The following is a 26005-nucleotide window of genomic DNA, read 5'->3' as shown; positions in this document are numbered from 1 at the left end:
AGAGGCTGTTAAAGGCCCTGTCACACTGTTGCGTATGAGAGAAGCATATGAGTTGCGTATGAAAATTATCACTCATACGCTGGTATATGCTGACACATGCCAGGGGAACGTTAAGCATAGGTTATATACGTTTCAAGCACGCTGGCATACGTTGGCATACGTTGGCATACGCTGAGGCAGAAATAAATTTTTGAACATGCTCAAAACTTTTGTGTGTATGGTTAATACGCTAAACATACGCTAGGCATACGCTGAATACGCCAGAGGTACGATATAGGTACGTTACTGATAGGTCGAGAACGCTGGACATAAATTGCCATATGTTGGCATGAAGGTGTACCGTACAGCTAGCGTATTTATAGCCTCCGCCCGTCTGCCGCCGATTCACGGGAGCGGTCAGGAGGAGGAGTTGGGGATCTTGATCGCTCAGAAACATGTAACTCATCAGCCGCAGGTGCATCATGTCAGGTTGTGGTGTGGAGGGAGGACACGGATGCAGACTTTTCAAAAGAACAAGGTAAATTTATTAAACAAAAACAAAGTACCAACATAAAACGCGGCTGAGCCGGAAAAAACGTAGCTGTGGACAAAAACAAAACAAAGAACTTAACACGGCATGGATAAATACTTAGCTTGAAAAAACGACGTGGAACATGGTAGCATGACATGGGTTTACCAACTTGACTTTAAACAAAGATCCAGCAAAACTGAAAGGGGAGGCAGGAAACTAAATAGGGAGTGAGAGTGATTGGGGAGTGAGTGCAGCTGAGGGAAAAAAACACAGGTGAAGTGAGTGAAACTGATAAACAGAGTGCAGGGAAACTAAAATGGCAAAAACTAAACATGGAGTGACACACAAACATAACCTAAAACATGAAACTAAAAATGTGAGTCCATGGGTGTGACACATCAGGCATTTCAGCAGGTTTGGGTGAGAATGATTCTTGTGTTTTTTTGCCTTTTCCTCGGCCCAGGGCCCGGGCAAACGACGATTGCTTCGTGGGAGGCATGATCGAGATGAGTGTCTCGAGAGATGTTGATAGCGCGGCGTCTACTGCAATAATGGAGCAATGTGGAAAGGCTGCTGATATAGGCGCGTTGAAACGTACGCTGGGCATGCGCAGTTCATATGCTACTCCTACGCTAGTCATTTTTTATTTTCAAGGACTTTTCGTGCGTATGAAAATTATATTATTCATTTTCATACGCAACTCATACGCTTCTCTCATACGCAACAGTGTGACAGGGCCATAATGTCTGGCACGGTTTGATTAGTCTGCCACAATAAAAAGGCACTTGTTTTTTCAATGACTTGTAACAAGAAATATGTGAATTAAAGAATGAAGCAGAACAGCAGCCACTCATTCTTCACCATATTGTTCATTCAAAAATACATGTGTAAAGTGTGAAAGTTGCAGTGAAAGTAGTGTTAAAAGTGCATTGAGTGGTCGGCTAGACTAGAACAGTGCTATACAACAGTCCATTTACCATTTATCAATATGTACTTTTCAAAGAGAATCAACAAAACCAATTTTCCTCATGATAAGCCGTTGTGATGTGAGAGATCATGACTGATCTCTGGGGCTTTGAATGATTTATTTGTGTTTCTCAAAGCACATCTGCTGTTATCGGGTTTTCTTGCACGGCATCCCTCATAAAATCTAAAATAAAACCTGCCACAGCTGGAGCTTTTTTTGAAAGAGGAATCCTGCTTGTGAGCATCTCCCTGGTGGGGAAACTGAGTGACAGCAGCAGACATGTGGCCATCAGGCAGAGATGCACATTGGAGACAGCTCAAGTTTGCTGAGAGTGAAGGTGTTTGGCAGTGTGCAAGTGTGTTTATGTGTGTTTGTCTTAACCTTTTATGTTTGGCATATTCAACTCAGTGTTCTTTCAAAATCAACCTTCTACAAAACTCCAGTTTAATAAAAAAAAAAAAGTGTGATTGTTATGTAATCTATGTAATCATCTTTTTGCTATCATTTATATCAATTAAGATAATGTGCTGCTCACTAAAGCAATTTGCGAGATCTGAGATAATGGCCACATTGCAACTCCAACTTCAATTTCATGAGAACCCAAAACAATAGTGGTCAGGTAATAACTCAGTCTGATTCCAGGGTTATTTCCCAGTTTCACTGTCCAAGCAAGGGTATCGATTTTACTTTTCCCCTTATTTTCAGAGTCTTATTAGTCATATTTTGCCTGAAACTTCACCACAGCACTGTTTACCTTGGGAGTCCTAGAGCTTGACCTATAACTCCTGGCAACAAAGCCATTGAGGATCTGTAGACCATAGAAGCTCTTAGATCTAAGAATGTATAAGCTATGTGGTGTTGTGCGGGGGATAAGTAACTAAGGTGGGGATAGAGGGGATAGTTTTAACAGCACTCTTTCCATTTTTCTTCTCTATCTCGTCTATGTCATCACTGATTACGGTCCTTCTGTACATCTTGATATAACTTCCTCTCCCTTTATCTTATCATCTCTTTTCTGCTGTCTCCTACTCTCAAATCTCTATTTGTCTCACTTCAACCTGACTGACTTCCTCTTTTGTAACGCAATCGTTTCATTTAACAGCCTCCTCCTTTTCTGGAAGCACCTTCAGGGAGTACAAATCCAGATATAGAAGCCAAAATGTCTGATCGCATTGTGTAATCATGGAAGATTGCAAGCTTTTAATTGAAGCCAGGTTTAATTTTCTTTCTCTCTTTTTAAATCAATGTCTACAGGTAGGCAGGATCAATTCATCGATGAGCAGAAAACGGGAGCAGCGTGTCTTATTCATGGTGGTGATTATGGTGATCTGCTACCTGTTGTGCTGGCTGCCCTACGGGATCATGGCCTTGTTGGCCACCTTTGGGCCCCCAGGCCTAGTCACACCTGAAGCAAGCATCATCCCCTCAGTGCTGGCCAAGACAAGCACGGTCATCAACCCAGTCATCTATGTCTTCATGAATAAACAGGTGAGAGCGGGAGAACTGTGGCTCGGGCCGGAGCCTTTTATCTTTTGCTGTCACAAAATGGCAGGCAGAGGTGATCTTGCCCACTGATCCTAGAATTTTTGATTGTTTTCAAGGTGGTTGTTGGGCCCGTGCTTCGTTGATCTCTCAGGTGTTTTTTGCAAGGACATCTTGACAGAATATTTTACATTATGTGCAGATGGGTGAATTGTGAATACGAAGGTGACTTCATGTCCGACTCTTGCTAGTTGTCAAAATTTGTGAAGACAAAAAAAAACTGTTGGCAGGATCACAGAGTCCAACAACCAGTCACCTAATGGGATTAAGAACAAAGTATGAACGGAGAGGATTGGCTTTGATCTTCTTATTTGAGTGAAATTTCAGTGTACTTAACAAATCTAATCTCGTTTGTCGTCAACTAACTATCCTTCACGTGGTTCTACCCAATTCCTGGCACTCACTGGTTGTCAGACCAGAGGGGTTATGTGCTGTGTTAGGAAAGTACCCATCATGAGAAGTGTGGAGAGTTATTTTCACACTAAGTCTCCATTAATCCTGGCCCTTACTATCTTTAAATAATGATGAATCACTTTGGGTGTCCTTATCTTTAATTGGAAGCTCTTACTCACAGCTTGCTTTTGAATGTGGCCTGGGATGACCGTTGTGTTTTATTTGCTCTTCTTCTTTTAATAAAACTACTTTGAATAAATCATAAAATCCTTTGCAAACAGGCTACTGTCTGAGATATGGTGAGAACCGTATCTGCATATTGAACCTGCCTATGAGGAGGCACCTGTGGTAGTTTGGGCACCTGAGAAAAATGTATTGTGAGCATACAGCTTTGCCAGGCACAGCATGATGAGAAAAGGCCTGAAGGGCTGACCCTATATTTGCCTGCGAGTAAATGTATCCGTTGTCCTGATGTGCAATACTTAATATTCAGAAATGCATCATTTTAATATTAAAGTCTACACTTTTTTTATCAGAAGATGTGATCTTACACAGTGGCAAACGTGGTCCGCCCCACCCTTTATGAAACGGGTCTGCTATCAATCAAATTCAAGATAGGATAATACTTTCAATTTAATGATAAAATACCTCTCTTTCAATATTTGATATGTTTTCTAAATTCTATTGTGAATAAAATTCTTGTCTATGAGATTTCCAACTCAATGCATTCTGTTTTTATTTACATTTTTCCCGTCAACCCAACCTTCTCAGCTCACTGTCTACAAAAAAGGGAATATCACATAAGATGTTGTGTTAGATATCCGAAACTAAAACTATGTTGCTACAATGAAAGCTAAAGGCAACCCAACTTATCTTATCACAATTGATTGACAGTGACAGAACAGAATGGTGTGTATGGAAATAAACTCATTCGAATTCTGTCACCCAAAGAAAAATGTTTCTTTTTCTTTTTAGAATATGATGTATTCATCTTGATCATTTCTATCACTTATGAAGAGAAGTCTCTTTGAGCAGACATCTGTCGCAACTCGAGGGGAACAAACACAATTTTGGGCCATCGGAAACTTAACTAGACAGTGTGGGTCCTGCTCGTGGTTTTATGGTTTGAGGGGCCAAAGAGACAGAAGAGAGGAAAAAAGTCAAAAGGAAGGCAGAGTTGGGAAATGAACACCAGCATCTGACGGGTTTTCTCAGTAATCCCTCATGTCATGGCTCACATACAGAGAACCATATTTGATTATAAACGAGCTGTACATATATACTAAACTATTCATTAAGGACCAAGGGGCACAAGCAAACTTTGTCCACAAATAAAGAATGTTTTTTTTGTTTTTTACTCAAATCCACTGACCGATGGAAACAAGCAGGTTTTTGTTGAATCATTCAGCTGGAGCTTTTTTATTAAGCAGTTTTAGGTTAGACTGACCTGGAGTTTAGAGCACAAAACAATAGCTGAAGAGGGTCCAAGATTCTTCTGCTTGAAAATTAGATTGAGCTATTTCCAGCAAAGGTCTTTGGTGAATCTGATTAGCTTTGCGGTCCCACAAAGCCTTAGTTGTGTTTCCTTGAGTTTGGTAGTGGCACCCAAAGAATAAAAGTTTTTTTTTTGTCGTGATAATCATCCCCTTTAAAGAAAACACAATGTCACAAATAATGTCTCTAAAATGCTTCAGCAGTTCTAAAAATAAACCAACCACCTTTTTTTCATGTTTATGAGGGAACTGTTCAGGGTGTGTCTGATAGCAGCAGCTGCAGAAATCTGAACAAATCTCACCTGTAACTCAACAGGGAGACACAAACACTCCCGGTTGACAGCTACGATGTACAAGATATCCTACATGACATAAATGCAACACCAGCAGACATGAGTAGTCAGTGCTTGCCAGGTATTTTACCTCAAACTGCAACATAAACAAGTTCAGTTGGAAACTGGATTTTCAGGTTTCACTGCTGAACATTGTTGTGTTTTGGACAGCAGTCTTGTGAAAAAATAGACCTTATTTACCAGGATATAAATTAAATAGAATTTTTAAAAAATCCAGTTCTTACTTGATCTTAAAGGATAAGACCGGTTTTTTGACATTGGGCCCTTGATTTCACATTATAACATGATGTTCTACTCACCCCTGCTTGTTGTTGGTCATTTGGAGCTGTTCCGAAGATATTCGCGAGGCGTCTGGCTGCTCTCTTGAGATATTCGGCCATGAAACGGTTTCCTATGGGCAAGCTCATACAGGCACAAACTATGCTGTTTATAATTTATTAATTACTCTACACTAGCACTGATAACGTGGAGGTGCGTCGCTTACTTAAAAAAATCCGGGTTATTGTAATTTTGATTTTTTTGTCGTAAAGTGGGTGTTACTGACGTCCTCCTCGTGCTACTGCCACAGACAGCCCACAGACCCTGCCTATTTATTCATTCGGCTAAAATTCAAAATTATTAACCCGGATTTTTTAAGTAAGCGACGCACCTCCACGTTATCAGTGCTAGTGTAGAGTAATTAATAAATTATAAACAGCATAGTTTGTGCCTGTATAAACTTGCCCATAGGAAACCGTTTTATGGCCGAATATCTCAAGAGAGCAGCCAGACGCCTCGCGAATATCTTCGGAACAGCTCCAAATGTTCAACAACAAGCAGGGGTGAGTAGAACATCATGTTATAATGTGAAATCAAGGGCCCAATGTCAAAAAAACGGTCTTATCCTTTAAGATTCGGTAAAATTCAACAGCTCGTAGAACACCTTAGCAGCCGATTGTGACCATGTGGACCATTACAACACCTTGATTCTTCACTTTTTTAAAGATATTTTGTTGTAGATGTGCTGCTGTGTTTGGGATCATTATCCTGTTGTATGACCCAATTTCAGTTGTTTTAGCTGTTTCAGCAGTTGGTAGTTTGAAACGGGACCAACTTCTTAATTTTTTTAATGAAGTTATTTAAGTCTAGAATCCTTTTGTATCTAAAACTGGGCAGCAACAACTGCTTCACTAAGATCATTTCTGATGTCTTTCCTCCTTGGTAAGGTGTTAACAAACACCCGACCAGAGGTCCGTTTCACGTAGCAGGTTAGAGAAAACTCTGAGTAGGTAACCCTGAAATGAGGGAAACCCTGAGTTTTCCGTTTCACAAAGGGAGGTAACTCAACCCCGAGAAAGAGGGGTAACTATAGCCTGTTTCACAAAGAGAGGTAACTTAACCTCTCGGTCAGTTACCGGAGTAACAGACTCTCTGAACCTAACCTGGTCGGGACCAGGTTTTATTCAAGAAACCTTGAGTTCTTTCTGTCTCCGCCCTCTTTCAGCCACACACGCCATTTGATTTCCTCATTCATTCAGTTAGCAGAGCGAGTTCTTCTACTTCTATAAGTCCATTAGGCACAGTAGGAGGCAACTTTTTTCACGAACATGTCCTTTTGACAACGATCCCGTGGATGAAGGTGCAGCATTATTGCGCGGAGAATTATGGATGATGGATGGTATAGATGAGAAGACAAAGTTTATGTGTGTGAAAACAGCATTATGTTGGGAATAAAATAACTGCACAGTCAAATAGCCACTTAATATTTATTTTACAGTGTAAAACATGATCAAAATGAGCCTCCATGCCGAGGTCTCACCTGTTTGAACTATGTTTTTATATTTCATCTTGAACTGCTGCCAAGAGCGCTTCTCCCCTGCGGATTGCACCTAAATTAAATAAATGAATGGGCTACCATTCAAGCAGTGTCCCTGTAATATTATTGTGATTGCAAAGGACTACATTTAAACTTACACTTTTGCTGCTGCAACGGTGTTGCACTTATTTCTAAAAACGTATTGAAACTCGCCGTATGAGCGCATTAACGGTAGGCGTCCACTATTCCGGCACGTCAAGCCGTATCCAACGCATTCAATTCATTTTCAATGAAATCCGGCCGATCGTTGTCGCCGTGCTCCGCAAAGCATGCTGGATTCCGGCACGGCGAGCGGGGGACCTGCGGCACGTCAAAAAGTTGGGCTCGGCCGAACTTTATGCAAATTTGCCACGGCAGCGGAGTTCGTTATCCAATGAAAGTAGATCATGTGATCTCCTGTGTCGCAGCAGCAGCAGCAGCAGCAGCAGCAGCAGCACAGCAGCTCTCCTCGCTCGCAGATCCACAGCCATAGTGAATACGAAATAATGTTCCATTGCTGACGATTTATACACATTCATTTCCCTCCAAAACTCAAATTTTTAGAGGGAGAAACTTCGGTTGGTTAAAATCACAAGTTATTTACTTCCCCCGAGCCCGTATGTTTTATCTACAACTTCGTATACAAGCCCCTCTGTACACGCCCACTGTAGTAGCAACACGGCGAGACTAGGCATCCAATCCGGCGAGTTAAGTTGACGTGCCGGAATAGTGGACGGCTACCGTTAGATTTCCAATTCGAGGTTGTTGAAAAACGTAGCCCCTCCTCTTCCCCGTTCCCATGGTGACTCGTCGAATCGGGGCTCCATTGATGCTGGCTTTTTAAAGTTGTGGTGCACGAGCTAAACTCAAGGTGAACTTACTCAGAGTTGATTAACTCACTCAAATCAGCGTTTCTGGAACCGAAAACTCAGGGTTTTCTATCTCAGAGTAGATCAACTCAGAGATCAGGAATAGACTCTGAGTTGGTTGAACCTGCTACGTGAAACGGACCCCAGCAAAACTCCTGCTTCATAGAGGTGCTCACGTTTGCTGATGATCAGTTTATCAAGTGCATTTGATTAGCAGCACCTGCTGCTTCTTACCCCCTCAGTCACTATGGAAACAGTGAAGGTGACTTGTATACATGTGTATACATGTGAAAACGATAAATGACAGAATACATATTATATAATTGATCAAACTTCACCAAAAAAATAGAAAAGTGAGAGATTATGAATATATTCATCTTTTAAGTTCAACCATAACCCTCTGAGGTCTAGATTCACGGCCGGCGTCATCAGATCGCATGACGTCATTACGGCTCAGACCCCAGAGGGTTAGTATCCTAATAGTTAGCATTTTAAAGATCTCTTACGTGCAATCTTACACACCCTCAGGTGTTATACAGCTTTCCACTGCAATACCACAATTAGGTGACTGACGCTGATAGAAAAAAAATAAATGGGATATTAAACCCATAATACATGGTTTTGATACTCTCACAGCAAAGAATGTCAGCTAACAGATTGCCTCCACAGAGTGAACACCTCATTCTTAATTCAATGGCTGTTTGAGTTGATTAAGGATTCTCATTTTTGCTCCAAAAAGTAACTCTTCAAAATTCGAGCTTACTTTGTTCTCTGGGCCTCTTTATCAAGCTGCTTTCTAAAGCAAATCTCTTTGTACAAAGCAATTATGTTTAGAGTCAAGATTTAAGATGTTTTGTTCCATTCTGAAACGCAGTTTATCATGGTGAGAAAAAATAACTGAAGATAACCAAGATTGTCCCACTGGAGCAGGACTGATAAAACCTTTTCCTTCTAAAAAAAATCTTTTAATCTCATTCTGGTCCATGTGAAGCCCAAAATGCTGTGTAAGGCTTTGGAAAATATTCCCCTCAGACTCTGTCAGAGGGATTTCATGTACTGTAAGAGAATTATGTACAGTGCTGTATATTGGAAAGTAAATCTTATCACTTTGTCAAAGACTTTCGAGTGTAATACGTTTTGTTGAAGTGTAAACTTTCTTCACAGAGTTGATGTCAAGAGTTATTTATTGCGCAGCTCAAAACTGGAATAAGAAAAATAAAATGAAATAATTTTAAAAAGCAGGTTTTAGATGTCATTGTCATCTGGAGTTGGGCACTCTTCTCCTGTCACTGTCTTTCTCTCACACGGAAGCCCTTCCACAGCCGACTGACCTCACAGAGGCATTTCGCCGAAAGTCATCGATCTCACGTCAACGCAAAAGAGAGCAGAAGTGTGAGCAGGGGACACCACATGTCCTGTATGTCATTTTCAGTCTTCAATTCCTCCCAGCCCGTTACTATGGAAACTGTGAGTTGAGGCGAGTTGAAGACTAAAAATGCTGTACAGATACAAGTAGCAGCTGGTGTGCATTTGTCCCGATCAAGTCAGCAGCGATCACAGCCAAGAGGCTGAGTGACGTCAGAAAACCCAGGGATTATGGGTAAGTTTCGACTGAATCGTCTCACTGTTTTTCCCCTCCTGTGAATACATTTTAGCGTGCACTCTATGTCTGCAGTCAGGCAGAACATGGCGGGGGTGGGAGGCTTTGCACAAGCTGCACATCTTGAACCCTCTCACCCTAAATTGGTGTTTTACAGACATACAAACTCGGGGGGATGTTAACTTGAGGCTTGCCTGTGTCTGAGCATCCCATTCCAACAAGATCTGGCAACACAAATGCAAAAAATAAAAGCGACATCTTATGTGGAGAACCCAAATATAACGTTGATACATTGAAATGTACTCCTTAAGCCTGATTCTTACTCGGCGCAACCTCGCTTTGACCCATTCTTACTAGCTGGTCGCAAATGGCGCAAACGGTCACGTGACCCAAAATTCCGCCTCGCCCCCCGTCGCAAGCTAAAAAATCCTCGCGCGTCGCAAGGTCGCGCACACAACTGTTTTTTCTGACTTCGCGCAAGCTCAACCGAAACAGCTGACCAAGAAAAAGGAAACATGAACACTGCAGAGACCGCGGTGACCGAGAGGGTGCGCCTCTACAAACATCTGTACGACACGTCCTATGAAGTTACACTGGGACAACGTTGTCCAAAAGGACAACGTTTGACAAAGTTCGTCTTGTTGCAAAGGACGAACATTCCACCTTCTCTCTGTTTTGCCGCAGCCGCTTAGCTCTGAGATACATAAACAGTTCTACACCCAGAGTAAATTCATTCCGCATCCGCATCAGATGTGCCAGCCTCTGCTGACGTGACACCACAGGTGGCATTGTGTATGCTTTCTTCGTATGCTTTTCAGCTTGTTTCCTCAACAGTGACGCCCGCTGGTCTGGAGAGAACTGCAAATGTGACGCATACTCGGCGCAAGCTGCGCTCATGAGCTGAAGGAACTGTGAAGGGGCTGGCGCTTTTCGATGACGTCATTAATGGTTCTCGAGCCAGAACAGTTGTGCAGTTGCGCCGAGTAAGAATCAGGCTTTATCCCTATTACCTGCATTCATAACATTTCCTTTGAAATGATCACAATTGCAGCACTTAAAGCCCACCCACTTAAGAAACAGGAGGTTTTCTCCACTTTGGATGTTTAGCACAGCTTCAAGTTGGTTTTGTTGTTGGTATACAAGCGCTATGTATAAAAGATCCACTTATGTGATTTCCCTTTGGTGTAAATTAAGAGTTAAGCTGTACGCTACGTTGGTCAAAACAAACCAGCACAATCTGCCACTCGCTAATACTAATGTTTGCCCATTGAGAATGCCAGGTGAACAAGTCATTTCTCAGAGTTCTCAGCTGTGACAGTTAGTCTCTTTTCTGCCTGAGAAGCAGGACTTAGGAAATAAATGTAGTGTGTGTATTGGAACCGTGCTTGAAAGTAACGTTCTTCAGTCTGAGCAATAAATTGTAAATTGTAATGCAAGTTTGCTGTTTAAATACTTGCACGCAAGGTACAACAATCGCTTCACCAACAGGTTCACTTAAAACGGTTTTGACCAATTTGTTTGGATTTTAAAGGCTTTTGATATAGAGAAGGATGCTCATTACGACATGTTCTCACCCCAACACAGCACACTTGTTCTTTCCCGCCTCAGATTTGACATGTACCTACTCTAACAACATTTGTTTGGCGACACGTGACGTGATTTCCCTTTCAGCGGTGCTTTGCAGATTTAACGGCAATCATGAAGCACCGCTGCATTCAGCTGCTGTCTGAAATACATTAGCAACTGGCTGCCCCTAATGTTAGCGGGTCTTCTGTATAGTTGACATCATAAAGCGAGCAATGAGAGAATGAATGGACAATCCAAACACAGCCAAGATCTGTGCCTGTGGCGGGGTGCATGCACTGGAACAGCTTCAAAAGCAGGTTTAAACAGAAACGGTGAATTGAGCACTCTGTGTAGCATTTTTATTTGAAACTTGACATATATGTTCTCAGGACATGCAACATTTAGTTTAACCTGTCAAAAACAGGGTATAATCTTTTTCCTTTTATGCATGATTACCTATGATAAAAGAGACAATAAAAGTACTTTAAGTCATAAAGTAGTAATCAGCACATGCAACTGTGAGATGGTCTAAAATGAAAGAATGGGCTCCAAAAAGATCAAATCATCAGAGTACGAACTGCAGGGGAATTATTCTAAAAGATTTAAAAAGTACTCACCATCAAAGCCATAAACAAATAAACTACACTAAACACACTATTCCGTGCTGTCATATCAGCATCTTCAGTTTTCACTGTTGTGAGTTGTTGCAAAGCATTCTGACAGGCGCTGCGATCCTCTGTCTGAGCAACTCCATCGCTGCTTAAATATTAAAATCCACAATTTGTTAACCAGTGTTTTTCATTCATGAGGAGCTCAAAGCACGTCTGAGCCTCTCAAGAGCCATCTGCCGTGTCTCCAGGTAGAACAGTGATTTAAGCTTCATCTAAAGTCTCTCCCTATTCACATCCTCAAGGACGGTAGAGACAAATGTTCTTCATCACTTTGACATCAGCAGGAGAGAACAGATTGCACACTACTTTATCTCTCAGTTCTCTAAAACAGGACGTGCAGACTGATTATTCTCAAACTCGATTCAAAGGCCACTCAGAAAGTATATCCTCGGCCATGGCAAGGTGATCCAGATCCATGCCAAAATGCTGTGGGTTGACAGACACACTGAGAGAAATGCACATACAGTCTGCCATGTAGTGCCAGTAGTTCAAAATTCTGCAGGAATCAGTGATCTGGATGGGCACAGTTTTTGTCTTCTTCTTTGTTTCTTTACAATGATGAACTTGCTTGTGATTGTGAATTTTATGTCTGTATTTGGAAAAAAAAAAAAACTATTTACCAATGGAAATAATTAGAGCAGACATTTGAGTAAATCAGTTTTGATTATCATGCACATCTGTTGCACAGCAGTGAGCACTGGCCTCAGCTGCATCCCAGATTTATCGCTGGTATGATTGATGGAAGGGTATAAGCAGGGCTGCTTTATTCGACTCTGGTACACCAGAACAGTTAGGCTTGCAGAAAAATCTGTTACAAAATCTGTTTTGTAGTGTTTGTTAATAGATCTTCATATTCTACTGACAAGATGAGAAAGCAATCAAATGTCAAATTAATATGGAGGTACTGCGTTTTCAGCAGGAAGTCATTTAACTGAGAAACTCCCAAAATTTCACCGTGTGGGTACAATAACTGTGTTTGTTATTTATTATTAGAAAAATAACAGGGAGGTTTTATATTATCCTTATATTTATTAGACTGGTTTGGGTGCCTTCAGGCTTTTTATAAAGCTAGATTTTTTTCTTACAACAGTGTAATAATCTAGATTTAGAATTCAGCTAATACCAGGATTAACCATGTGATATTACACCCAAGTCCTGTACACTTCTTTCCCTGTGTTACTTGTTTTCGAGATACATAATTTCTTAAAGGAGATATATTGTGCCCTGTATTCACAAGGCGACACATTTTTCAAAATACAACATTCCTTTATCAAACACTATTAAAAAAAGGCCAGTTATGTGCATGTGATGAAGTTTTCCTTGAAGCAATATTACCATTAAATGACAGTGAAGACCATGAACACCTTTTTTTGTTTCGAGGAAATACTCAAATTAAGTAAATTTGGCCTCAGCATCTGTCTGAGGAAAAACAGTTGCACAAGAGCTCACGCGAGCAGAAACAGCAAGGTCAGCTCAGACTACCACCCATAAAAACTGATAGAAAAAATACATGACGGGCAATTTTATTCTCAGATAGTTACATTGTCCTAGTCTGCAATTTGGCCACAGACAGTCGGCACTAGTCCTCTGTTTTAAGCGCAAGTAATGTACTGGCCAAGGTTGTGAAATCACTGCCTGCGGATAGGGCAACATAACAGTCGGCTGGCAGGTTAAAGGGGAACTCCGGGGCATTTGGAGCGCAATCCCATTGCTAGAGGTTGTCAAATACTGACAGTAGGACACAGCCGGTGCAAATCGGCACTTCCCTGTGTGGAGATCGCGCTAGTTTGCGCAGCCTGTCATGCGAGGCTAATACGTGGTGGCTAGGGGCAAGTGCTAAACCTTCCACGTAAAACAACAACTTGCACACTGCAGAAACGTCACACCACTTTATAAACCATCCGACAATAAAGTCACAAGCCTTACCATCAAAACCATATGCATGGTTCTCACATTACTGGCATGGGGACGTTACAAAACAACTTTATAAACAGCATGTAACTCACCGGTTGTTGGTATGCGCGCATGTGAAAGCCCAAAACAGTCAATGGACCGATACTCCCATATACAAAACAATTATCTTCTCTAGAAAAACTGCGTTCAAGTATTTAAAACATTACAACAATATTACTTGGCATGTATTGTTGTAATGTTTTAAATACTTGAACGCAGTTTTTCTTGAGAAGATAATTGCTTTGTTTGTATAATATGAAGCTTGTGCTTTTCTGAGCTCATTCACTACTTTATTTCTCAAGCTTTTAAAGTAAAATTGTCTGTGCTGAGTTTGGATTGTAGTGATTTCTTCAGGGCTAGATCTCTCTTTTCATGAGATTCCTTATATCATTATTTAGCCACGGGAGACTATTTTCCTTTTCTTTGCACTTTTTTGAATGGTAAATTTGTTAGTTAATTGAGTGCTCGCAGCAGTGATTGAATTGCAACATTCATCAACATCTTCCAAGGCTAAAAATATGTTCTCAATTGAGATGTTTTAGTTCCCTCTCAAACTGTGGGATTTTGGATTTAGGGATGAAGGATTTCATGCTATTTTCATTGTTCTTTAATTTACCAAAGTAGCAAAGTCTCTTTTAGTCAGCTTCCTAGCAGTCAAGTCAAATTGTGGGTCAGATAGTCCCGTTATTAAATTATATGTTTTTATAATGCGCTCAGGTTTGTTTGTAAATGCCATGTCAATTAAGGTTTTTGACTGCCGGGTGATCCTGGTGGCCCTTTAATCATTTGATGGTACTTAAATTTTGTCATGATTGTTTTAAGTCTTTGTTTGCAAACTTTTTCAGCACAGTTAATGTAAAATCCCCGTACCATATTGTTTCTTTGTAAGTCTCAAGCTGCTTAATTGCATGAGTTATTTAATCATAAAAAGACACATTATGAGAAGGTGGGTTATAGAGAACAACAACATTAAAATTCATGGATTGTGACAAAATTACATTTCTGTCAGAACCACTCTAGTCAAAAAATACGAGACAAAGACAGAGATAAATTCAGAAGCTTTATTTCTGAATGCATACAATTTGTGTTTGGCGGTGTGGCTCTGTTTGGAGGAAGTTCCCGACTTCCCATGAGCTCCATGGAAGCCAGACAGGGAACAGCAGCATCCTCAGGTGGAGTGCCTTCCATTTGCTGTAAAGGCAACATACCCCTAGAACAGAGCAAGCAACAATGACAACATATGACATGGTTTGGCAATGAGAAGTCGGTGGAGCAGGGAGGTGGTGCAGCAGAAGCAAAAAAGAGCAGTGACAGCAAAACAAATTTGGTAGTTTAAATGAAGCGCCCCACATGCCAGCAGCCAATTGCGAGCTGCAGCTGATTACCATAAGCGCAGTTGGTTTGTGGACAGCCATTGGGGTTGTGTCGGCGTCAGCCAATAGGTGCATTGACTACGTGGCCTGCCAGAACTAACGCGTCGCTCCATTTAAGGCTAGACATTCAAGAGGAGTGTTAAGTTCAATTACTTTACAATTAAATTGATCTTTGATATAAATTAGAACTCCTCCTCCCTTCCCAGAGTCTCTGTCCTTTCTGAAGCATTGATATCCTTTAATGTCTATCATATCAGTAGGGATATTGCTATGAAGCGACAGTTCCTTCTAAGTGCTACATTCAATGACAAAAAGTCAGATTTTGTGGTTGGGATAATTAGACAAAGTAGAGCATTGTCAGCTCATTCCCTTCTTATTTTAACCATATAACTAACTATGAGAATCTGATGTCAATATATACTGGCAACTGAATGTCATATTTTCTGACCTAAAGGGTCCCATGGAAAGGGAAAGCAGCAGCAGTGGACACAAGCCTTCCCTGTCTCTTTGATGCAATGACCAGTTCTAATATTGGTGTAATCAAGCCAAACATTTTTATATTCAATTTGTTATAATTACATGCTCAATAAAGCCCAGTTAAAAGAAAAAGAAAATTCAGCCCAACGACTTTGAACCATAGAGCGAATCTCAAGAAGACCAAATGAATAATTCACATGAAAGTATCATAATGGTCATGTAATGTTTTTTTTTGTTGCTTTCAACAATTCAGGAGCTGCTAGCCCAATTCTCCCAGAGGTAGTCCGGTTTCTGCGATAAGCCACACGAGAGAAGCATGGCCAAGCAAAAATCACTCAGCAAGCCATATGAGCCGAGGGGCACGCCCCCAGCTGTGGGGGTGCTGGGTTGGCAGTCTCAGCCCGGCCGCAAGCTCGACCAAAAGCACGTTTGCTGCAGAGGCCCCTAGTTCCAGTAACTAGGTCTGTTTCCAGGCATGTTGAGCCTGCCACTCCCACAGCAACTGGCTTCCATGGTTCGTCCCCATTTGACAAGAAGCAAGCCGGCAAGCTTCTGACCACCTAACACAGCTTCTCACTCGGCCTTGCTCTCTTGCTTCTCATTTCATCTATTCCCTCGTAACTCATAGAAATTACCTACTTAGGATTGGTTGGTGCTGGTTCCTCACAGATGTTTACGCAGCACGTACAGGGGGTCTAACCTCACTTTCTGTACCTTTTCAGTGGTGCTTTGCAGATTTAAAGCAGAAAGCCTCAGCTAAAGTACTATTTTTTTGCTCATGACTTGTCATGTAACACGGAAGAATATCTCATAGGCATTTTGAAATGGTAATAAAATAGATTTTTAGCAGAGGGGGACTTTAAAGTATTCTTAAGACAGCTCCAATAAGTGGAGTAAACCAAAGAGCTGATCTAATCTATCACTGTAGTGTTTGAACATGTCCACCTTTAAACCAAAAATAACAGGTCGTAAAGATCTCGTGTCAGCAGACAAAGATGGCATTGATGGTCGTGTTACCATGGAAAAGCAGTAATACATATAAAACAACTGAATAACCTTATTTCCGCCTCCAGACCATCAGGGCATTGTACTGGATGCCCCCTTTAAAGTTTGTATCATATTACCTTAAATATGCTGTTAAATTACTCTCAGGTACTTCAAGTTAAAGGCAAGCACTCAGCTTGTTAGGAAGTATTAAGTCAGTAATTCTTTCCATCACAGAATTTAGAAATTGCACAAAATCTGCCATGCAAGGCTTGTTCCGTGCCTCGCTTCAGTGTGAGGAAATGATTGATTTACAATATAAACATAGTGCACTGCTGTGCTGAATTGAGAGGAGAGTGCCAGGAAATCCCAAAAGGAAGTCAGATGATTGTCATTCTCTTCACACGTGCCTGTGCGCTCCTGCTCTCAGATCTATTAATTTTCCTTCCCGTTGCACTCTGTGGAGTGCATGATACTCCGTAACACTGAGGAGTTTGCTCAATCACATTAAGTCAAGTAATTGTCATGTGAAGTAGCAGTTTATGTGCTGATGCTTATAAGAGAGGCTTAACGCTTCTCACCATTGACTCACTTAATTTAGATTTCTTAAAATGCTTCTCTTTCTTTTTTTTGCAGTATTATGTAGTGAAGTGTTTCTTTCAGTCTGCGGTGAGAACATCAAATGTGTCATCTGGGACTGTTACCTCACGAATACAATCAATGTTTCCACTTTCAAAGCAAACGTGTGTTAACTGGCAATGATTCTCTGTATACGGTCATATAGAAACAGAACAGGACTTGAGCCGAGCTGATGTCGTAAGCTTTGAAAAATAGATGAGCTTGTTATTGTCAAAAGTTGATTCCTGACATTTGACCCTTCAGTTGTCATCCTGTATCCGTGGAGGATCAGGCTGGATCACAGAGCATCATGCAGACCCGATAATGCATGTCTGAGAAGACCATTCATGAGTCACCCACAGCCTTCTCTTTTCTCGACTTTCTGTCAGCGCGTCTCTATCCTTTCATCTCCCTGTCATGCTTCATCATTTTATCTGTCATTGCCCACACTTTTCCCACCATAGCCTTGAAGCCTCTGTGTTTTAACTAACTTCATTTGCTACCTGTTTGTCTGTATTCCTCCATCACACTCTCTTCCATCTTTCCAAACATGTTTTCAATGTGGTTTTTGGACAAACTGAGGGGAGCAGGGAGTGTGTGTCAGCACCACAGAGAGTTGCTGATAATCTTGTTTCTCCACATCTCCTCACTAGCTTTCCCTTTCAGATGACCTGAAGGTTGCAAGCAGACTGACAATAGGGATGAATGCGATGCTCGTAGCTCTGGCGTGAGTGGAATTTTTCAGTAATAACCTCAGGCATTTCTGTCTTTTTCTGCATCTCTTCCGAGGCAGCAAGCATTTGACAGACAGCAATGTGCAGGAGAAGTTCGATGATGTGTCAAATTATTGCAGTTCTCAATAGATGAGTTCATGTTGTTTAAACACAAAAGATTGCCAACTTTCAAAGCCTGTTCAGCTCTCAATCCAAACCCCTTTGTTTCTTGATTTTATGTATCGGGCGAAAAATAAAAAACAAATCATCTGGCCCTCGCCTGCTCTTAAGTTAATAGGTAAATACAACTCAGATGAACAACAATATATGACATATTACATTGTGTTATCCTTTATTTAACAAAAACTGAAGCAAAGCACAGAAGTAGTGTGTAAAAAAAGTTCACCGTAGCTGCCTCCACGGGAATTAAGAGAGTAAAGAGCAGCCAGGAGCTGCTAATCAGATCAAATGATCATCAACAAGTGTGAGCGCCTCTATAAAAGCAGAAGTTTTGTCAGTTTGCTGGTCTGGAGCATTCAGGTGTGTGTTAACACAATGTCAAGGAGAAAAGACATCTGCAATGATCATTGAGAAGCAATTGTTGCTGCCCATCAGACCATTCTCAAACTTTTTGAATCATTACGGCCCAGCAAATTAAACACAGCATATCAGCACAAAGACCTCATACCAACTGTCAAGCACGGTGGTGGAGGGCTGATGATTTGGGCTTGTTCTGCAGCCACAGGACCTGGACACCTTGCAGTCATTAAGTATGCCAATTTATTCTATAAATGTGAGGCCATCTGTCTGACAGCTGAAGCTTGGCTGAAACTGGGTCATCAACAGGACAATGATCCCAAACACAGCAGCAGATCTACAACAGAATGTCTGAAAAAGAAAAGAATCAAAGTGTTGCAGTGACGCAGTCAAAGTTCTGGCTTTTTTTTTTTTTTTGGTTCTTCTTGATATTGAATTATGGGAACTGCTTAGTTTTTCACACACTGTTTACGACACAGTATACTACGTTATGTTATATTGATTTACCCCATTTTAGATCTGGTGAGGACAAGATAATCTTTAATGAAGAAAAAAAATATATCGAAACATTTAAATTTAAAGGATGTGTATTTATTACTCACGTGTTTATAAATCTTTAAGACGTAATCCTACTTGTGAAACTGACTCAGACGAAGCTCTCGCGTACATGCCTAAAGGACTATTCCACCTAACGGTGTGACTCATTTCTATTTCCCCTTGATGATTTCTCGATAGTAGTTGAGGCTTTACAGGCTATTCGGTTTTGACGTCACAAATAATATTTCATTATTCATACAGTGCCAATTCACAGCACAAATCCCCTTGAGGGCACTTGAAACAGAAAATAAACAATTTCACTAGAAGTCCTTGAAAGAGGCTATTTGTTTTGTCTAGAATCGGGTTGTTTAATGATATGAAACATATTTTCCCTTGTATCTTTTAGAGGTAGCTCAAAGCTGCTGTGCTCTGAACATCATCTCTCATTTTTACACTCGTTTACATCTCTGTAAAAACCCACGCCAACATTGCATTTGATGTTGTTTTTATAAAATAAAGCATTGATGTTACAAACCCTTTCTGTCTCTCTTGGTATCCATCATTATACATGCTTATATTTTAACAAATGCTTTGAATTTGATTTTTCTTTTCTTGTTTCGATTTCTCGAAAATTACAAGGTGCTTTCATCTCATGTTGCACTCGTGAGGAAATGTAGTAGACTATAAGTGTACATGAAACTCTGAAGGTATACTAAGTATACTACGTTTACTCAAGAGTCGCATCTTTTCATGGTCTGCATCAGCATGAACTCAAGAAGAAGAGTTTAAAATGCAGTAAACGCAACACAAAGCATGAGCCTTTGTTTTTAGAATATGTCACGGATGTGGATGGACATGCCCAGAATCCCAAGGACACCCAAATACTCCGAATGTATTCTTGTGCTTTCAACTTGTGGCTGGGGTCTTCAATTATTCAGGATCTTGCCATCCGTCCATCATTATGATGAGATACCCAGATATGAGCGGGGCTTTGTTTTACGTAAAACAAGGTTAGAGTAATACAGGAAAATATGCATGAAATCACAATCTTGAGACATCCAGGTTTGTTTCTTGGATTTAAAAATGTATCCAGGGCTCCATTCACTATTCAGTATGCCCTGACAGGTGGTCTATACATTTCAATGCCTTTTCTCTGTACCTGGAGGCAGTCTGTCCGTTATTCCCACAAAATATTTGGATGTGTTCTGTTTCTTGATTCTGGTCAGAATACGGTATTTGTGGAGTTGTAGACCTGTACAGGCTCATAAAAAGGTTTTATTGTCTATTTGAGGTGATATCTCTCGTTCTTTAGCCAATTAACAATCACGGCAGAATTTCAAACCAAAGACTTTACTTTCATTTAATTTGTTCTTCATATGAATGCAACATAAAATCTCACTCGATCATTGCTGGTCTTGATGAGGCTGCCACAACCAGCTGAATGGTTAGAGGTCTTTGATTGAATAACAAAGCTGAGGACTTGTGAGGCTGGTTTGAACTGATGCAATGAGTGATGGTGTCTGTGAGGGAAAACTTGGATATCGGCTGGTTTTCAAAAGATTTCATGTTTTCAGCTTGAGACCTTCTTCAGACCTTCATTTTGTCATGCATCCCTGCTGTTATTGTACTTTGAAATAATATGAAACAGAGATGATGACTTATTATCATAGTTTTGTGGGCTTCCTGTAAAGAACTCTGTCGCATTACAATGAAAACGCTGTTACTGGATTCAGGAAGACATTACATGTGGATTAAAAAAATAAAGTAAAAGTGTGCGTTTCTTTTTGGTAATGTCATACAGAGCAGGGATCTGTACTGTGAAGCAAGTTCAACATATGCAGGATATCCCCAGGTTTTTTTTTTATTCGGGATATGTGCGCCCAACACAGCTGATGCAGCCAAAACAGGAACAATTAAAGCAAGGCAATCTATATCTGACGATGTACAATTGTTTTTTTCTTAAATGAATGTGCTGCAGGTGTGAAGCATACGAAAGTCTCAGACAGTCTAACAATGGCTATGATAGTTGTGAAGTTCCTCTTGCCCACCTTAGAATTATATGATGAAAAAAAGTATATGGATTTCATTGAGCCTTGTGATAAAGCATTTCATAAGGTGGATGTGCATGTGAGCATGAGTGTACTGCAGATGTCTTTGGATGCAGTTTGGAGAATTTTATACGTTGCACACTCGCTTTAGGAGGAAACTGTAAGTAAAACATTGACAGTTTAGTGATGACTTTCTTTTTTTGAAGTTATTTCTCTTTTGAGAATAAGGAAGAATGAAGATCTTCTCAGTAAACAGAGATTCTTCCACTGTCTAAGCTTTGATGTCCTTTTTTTTTTGGTCTGAACATGTGTTGATCTCTCACTTCAGAACCTTACACCTATCATCTATACATCTGGAGCAGGTCAGGTTTCCAGGATAAGTTGCTATGGTGATACAATGCAGTAAGAAGTCAACCAGCTTTGTGAAACTTAAAATCCAGGGCTGAACCTGAAGTTATTTCGCCAAGCCAGTTATCCTGCTTCGTATTTCAGGACCTTTGTCTCCCTTCTATGATGATTATCAGCTGGTCTTCAGTTTCTTCACACAACATGGACAGTTTTGTTTTAAAAATGCGGCTTGTTTTCAAAAAAATTAAGATAAATGATTAGAGATTGTGTGTGGCATGCCTTCTGTCGTCACTGCATCTTTCTTATCATCCACTTATTTGCAACACTGATCAGCCAATTATAAGGAGCTCGGTAAGCTCTCAGTTTAGAGAAAAACAAGAGAAGAACTGAAAGGAAACACAGGTTTGGACCTGTGACTCCAAACTCAGTGCTCCCACTGCTGTCTATTGTAGGTCAGACACTGGCTGCTCCTGAAATATGAAATATGTTTTCAGGATGTTTCCAATGATCTTTTGTTTTTTGTTGTTGTTGTTTCTGTTTTAGCAAACCAGAAAAAATATGTAATATGTGTGTAATTTCAGCCTTTCCTTAATGTTGAAGAGCAGTCATCAATTGTGGAGTGTTAGGTGTTTGGCTTCCCTTTTTCAATTAAGCAAAGATTCCCTGCAGCCTTTCTGTGAAGCTAAAGGGCAGTAGCACCAACTTGAGTCCTGTCTTTGTTTTCTTTTCATACAATTAAGCTTTTGGAGTCCAGAGTAATGAAATTAACCTTTGCTGCTATTCCTTTATACTCTCTTGGATGATGCAGGCACAAAGGGACACCAGACATCCTCAACTCTTATCTTTAAAATCTTTAAAGAGTTCTCATGTTTATCCACAGCTGCCTCGAAGCAGCACGAAGCACCATGGAGACTGCAGCTACGACTGCTTATCAACAACTGACCGCTGGAAAGTTAATCCCATGTAATGAATAAATGATTCAGGTCAGAAGTATAGCTACTTGTTTATTTTCCCAACTTAAATCAAATTATTTCGATTCAGTTCCACCACATATTTTTTTCTTTGGACATCCACAACCCCTGGGGTGTCCACCACCCCTAACTTTAGAGCTGCTGACCTAGATTAATCTCTTAGAAAATATATGCAAAAGGGAGTTTAACAGCCCTCTCTGGCAGTAGCTACACTTTCTTTGCCTATGTCACAGAGTCCTCTGGGGCACTGGTGGCATATAGGTTAGAGAATCTAGTCAGCAACTTAAAGCTGCGCATTTAATTTCTGGGCCATAAATAATAATCAATATTAATTAAGTGATGAAAGTAGCAAAAAAGAAGAAAAAAAAACTGAAAAGTAGGCCTGTAATCTGCAAACTGGTCCACTGGAGTGGTTCAGGGGGCAACAGAGCAGACTGTGGTTATATTTATAACAAATCCATACATTGCCCTACCAGAGTATCTCCCAGTCTGCTTTCCAGTGCCGGCACCTCAGGCAGCCTCCAGGTGGGACTCTGTGTGAACCTGAAAATGAGGGCATTGCTCCCCTGGTTAAAGAAATCCTGTCTGTATGTGAAAAACCAGCGGTCAAGGTTGCAAATGAGGGAATTTCCAAGGTGTCCTCTACATTTTCTACACAACACGTTCCCCTGTGAGTTGATGACTCATTGAATGGAGCCTCACACCATAATGTGATCCTCTGGCGAGCATTGTATACTTTTTTCAACATGTAGTTTCCTCTGATATAGAAACGTCAGAAAATAGTTACAACTTCCTTTTTGAACTGATGCAGCTTATTATATCCAGATGAACTGAGGCCTGAAAAAAAAAACATGGAGATGTTAATGGGGCAGTTAAAAAAGAATGAAGACATAGCTCATATGTTAAACGGCAACATTCTTAAAAGAAAGATTTTGCCTCTAACTGAAACCTATTCTCCCAAGAAGGCCTGTGCAATACTTCCAGTTGCACAATGGAATGATCGATGACGTAGTGCAAATATCTCGTTGTTTTACTCAAGAGAAAGAATGGCTCTCTTCCATTTTCAGACTCTTTCTCATTATACACTCACATTAGCTAAATCACTTATCCAGCTGAAAATGCAACAACGGTTTGCACTCCTGACAGAGAATGTTCTCAGCTAACCATTTCATTTAAAAACAAATTATTTGCTCGCCTTGGTGTAATGCGCCAAAATCAGAAGGCAAGCGACACAATAACCCCAATGACAAAGTATTGCTGCCGGGTGCTGGCATATATAGGAGGGCAGGAATCACTGATAAATGATAATTCAATTCAATTTGCCTAAAGGTTCAGTAGAGAGAGTGACTGGGAAAGAGGTCGGAAAATGTGGATCCCTTGGGTAGAAGCAGCAACTTTGCCCAAATATAAATCATGTTCATGGTTAATCAGTTACAGGTTTGAAATTTATATTCCACGTATTAAGACAAAGCCATGAGCAAATTAGTCTTTGTGTCTGGCCTATAATTTATTACACTTTGGTCTAATCATGTGTTTTTTATGCTTGCCCCAGTTTTACAGATGTTTCCAGGGCCTGCTGAGTTGTGAGGCTCCACGACGAGGCTCCAGCATCAAGAGCTCCTCCAAGGCTGCTACAAAGGGCATGAGGGGGGCCGGTCCCCGCCGTACCAATGATTTCCTGTTTATGGTAGCCTCATTGGGCCAACCTGCTACCACTCTGCCCCAGCTGGGCCTGTCCTGTGAACCCACCATTGATGTCACCAAAGAACCCTCTTCAAACAACAAACCTGTCATTGTATCACTCGTGACCCATTTTGATGGCTGACGATTTGCTATTACTGTGAAATCTTGAAGTTACTGTTTAGAGGGTCGTTAATAAAGAAGAGAAGTGTTGCAGATGCTCAGTGAGCAGCAGCCTGCCAGTCCAGGTGGATTTAATGCAGCTCCTGTGACAGCTCTGTCCCGGCTGGTCCAGATGACGGACTCATAACAAAGGGAAACCTTGGACTGTCTCTGGACAATATGAGCAAAAATCTGAGTGGTGAACCTGCAGAATCTGGGACCTATGTTTCTCTGCAGAGAACATACCTGTAGAAGTTTACTAATAAGGAGCATTTGACAATTTCTGAAGTAAGCACTGTTTCTCAAATAAAATATGGAATCATAGGGATCATTTGTTTTGTGCAATATCTAAGCTATAGGTTTGGTAAGGCTTTCATTCTCATAAAATGACAGGACTGTGTTCAGAGTGAATGAGGAGTAAGATTTGTTTTGTCACCGACAGTGGTTACAAAACAAAGCAAAGAACACAAGTTGTTTATAACCCCAATCATTTTGAAGTCTTACCCAATACAGATATGTTTGAAAAAAAAAAAGATAAAAGAGGGAAGCCACAACAACGAGAGGTACTGATTTTACTGTCTTTTAGCACTTCCTGTTGAAGCTGGTTTTAAGTGACTTATGCGTGTAGCGTTGCTACTGTAGCATGCTATTGGCAATAAAATCTATTTTCAGGAGTCGTGACTTAAAAGTCATTCATAAGTGCATGTTGGAGAGTTTCTGTATAGATCCTCCAATTAAAACTGTGCATGTGCACTGTTGGAAAAAAAATTGCAAATTTGTAGATTTTTGAAATTATGGTGTTGTTTGCTGTTCATGGCCATGTTGTCACCAGCGTTTCAGCCTTTTTTTACCCTCATAACTTACAAACTTTAAGATATTTGTGAGTCTGTGTTTTACAGTCTGAATGATCTTGTTACAGAATGTGAACATTCTGAAAACCAATCAAAACTATTTTTACAACATGAAAAATGGCTCTTTTTAAAAGAAAACTTTTAGATGGAGTATGTGTGTACATATCGTTTGTCAAGTACTTTTCATCACCGTATTACATTTTTTTTGATTACTCATTTGACATTTTCTCATTCCTTACTGAGTAAAGGGGAGGAGTCAGTGCTTCAATTGGTTTGGTCTTTTTCGTTCTGGCATAAGACAAACTCCAGTGTCTGTGCTATGTTGGGTATTTTCTTTATACTTCCCATAAACTGTTCTCTATGTACTGTCAAGATCTTGAACTTGTTTATCATTAATATATATGAGTTGATACCAAAGCAAGGGACACTTTCATATTTTGGAGGGGCGTTGATCAATAAAACTTCTAAAACCTTAATCGGTTTGCAGTTCTTTTATTTAACTCTAAACATTTTTTTTTTTAAGTTTTAAGTAGAGTGGTCACAAGGTGAACAACTTAAATGTAAAACGAAAAGAAAAAATGTACTAGATGTTTTGTAGAGCATGTATATTCTGCTGTGATTTGTATATCTTAAAGGGATAGTTCGCCTCTTTTGACATGAAGCTGTATGACATCCCATATTAGCAATACAATTTATGAACTTTGACTTACCCCCCGCTGCGTCCTGTGAGCCGAGTTCCAGCCTCGTTTTGGCGTCCACTAAGGTAGTCCGGCTAGTTGGCTGGTGCTAGAAAAATAAAGCGTTTTGCTTCTCAAACCAATATGCGTTCAAAACAGTAATACATTTGCATTGTTGATGAGTCAGACCTCACATCACTTGGTGCTATTTTTGCCTCCCTTGATATCAATGCGTCAAGCCACCTAGCGATAGCTGCACCTGTTACGGTGTTTGCTG

General features: G+C 40.5%; 1 protein-coding gene across 1 annotated transcript in view; it reads left to right on the top strand.

Moving 5' to 3' along the window:
- The window catches only part of tmtopsa (teleost multiple tissue opsin a), an 83227-nt gene extending 57735 nt beyond the window's left edge, over positions 1 to 25492 (top strand). Inside the window, exons 3-4 of the mRNA XM_075483910.1 lie at positions 2733 to 2966; positions 23911 to 25492. Of these exons, the coding sequence (XP_075340025.1) occupies positions 2733 to 2966; positions 23911 to 24183 (507 nt within the window). The 3' untranslated portion in view covers positions 24184 to 25492. The remainder of the gene's footprint in view (positions 1 to 2732; positions 2967 to 23910) is intronic.
- Positions 25493 to 26005: the final 513 nt, after the last annotated feature.

Source organism: Odontesthes bonariensis, chromosome 14, assembly GCF_027942865.1.
Source record: "Odontesthes bonariensis isolate fOdoBon6 chromosome 14, fOdoBon6.hap1, whole genome shotgun sequence".
NCBI lineage: Eukaryota > Metazoa > Chordata > Actinopteri > Atheriniformes > Atherinopsidae > Odontesthes > Odontesthes bonariensis.
The sequence above is the reverse complement of the archived record's forward strand: the minus strand, read 5'-3'. Positions and strand labels throughout refer to the sequence as shown.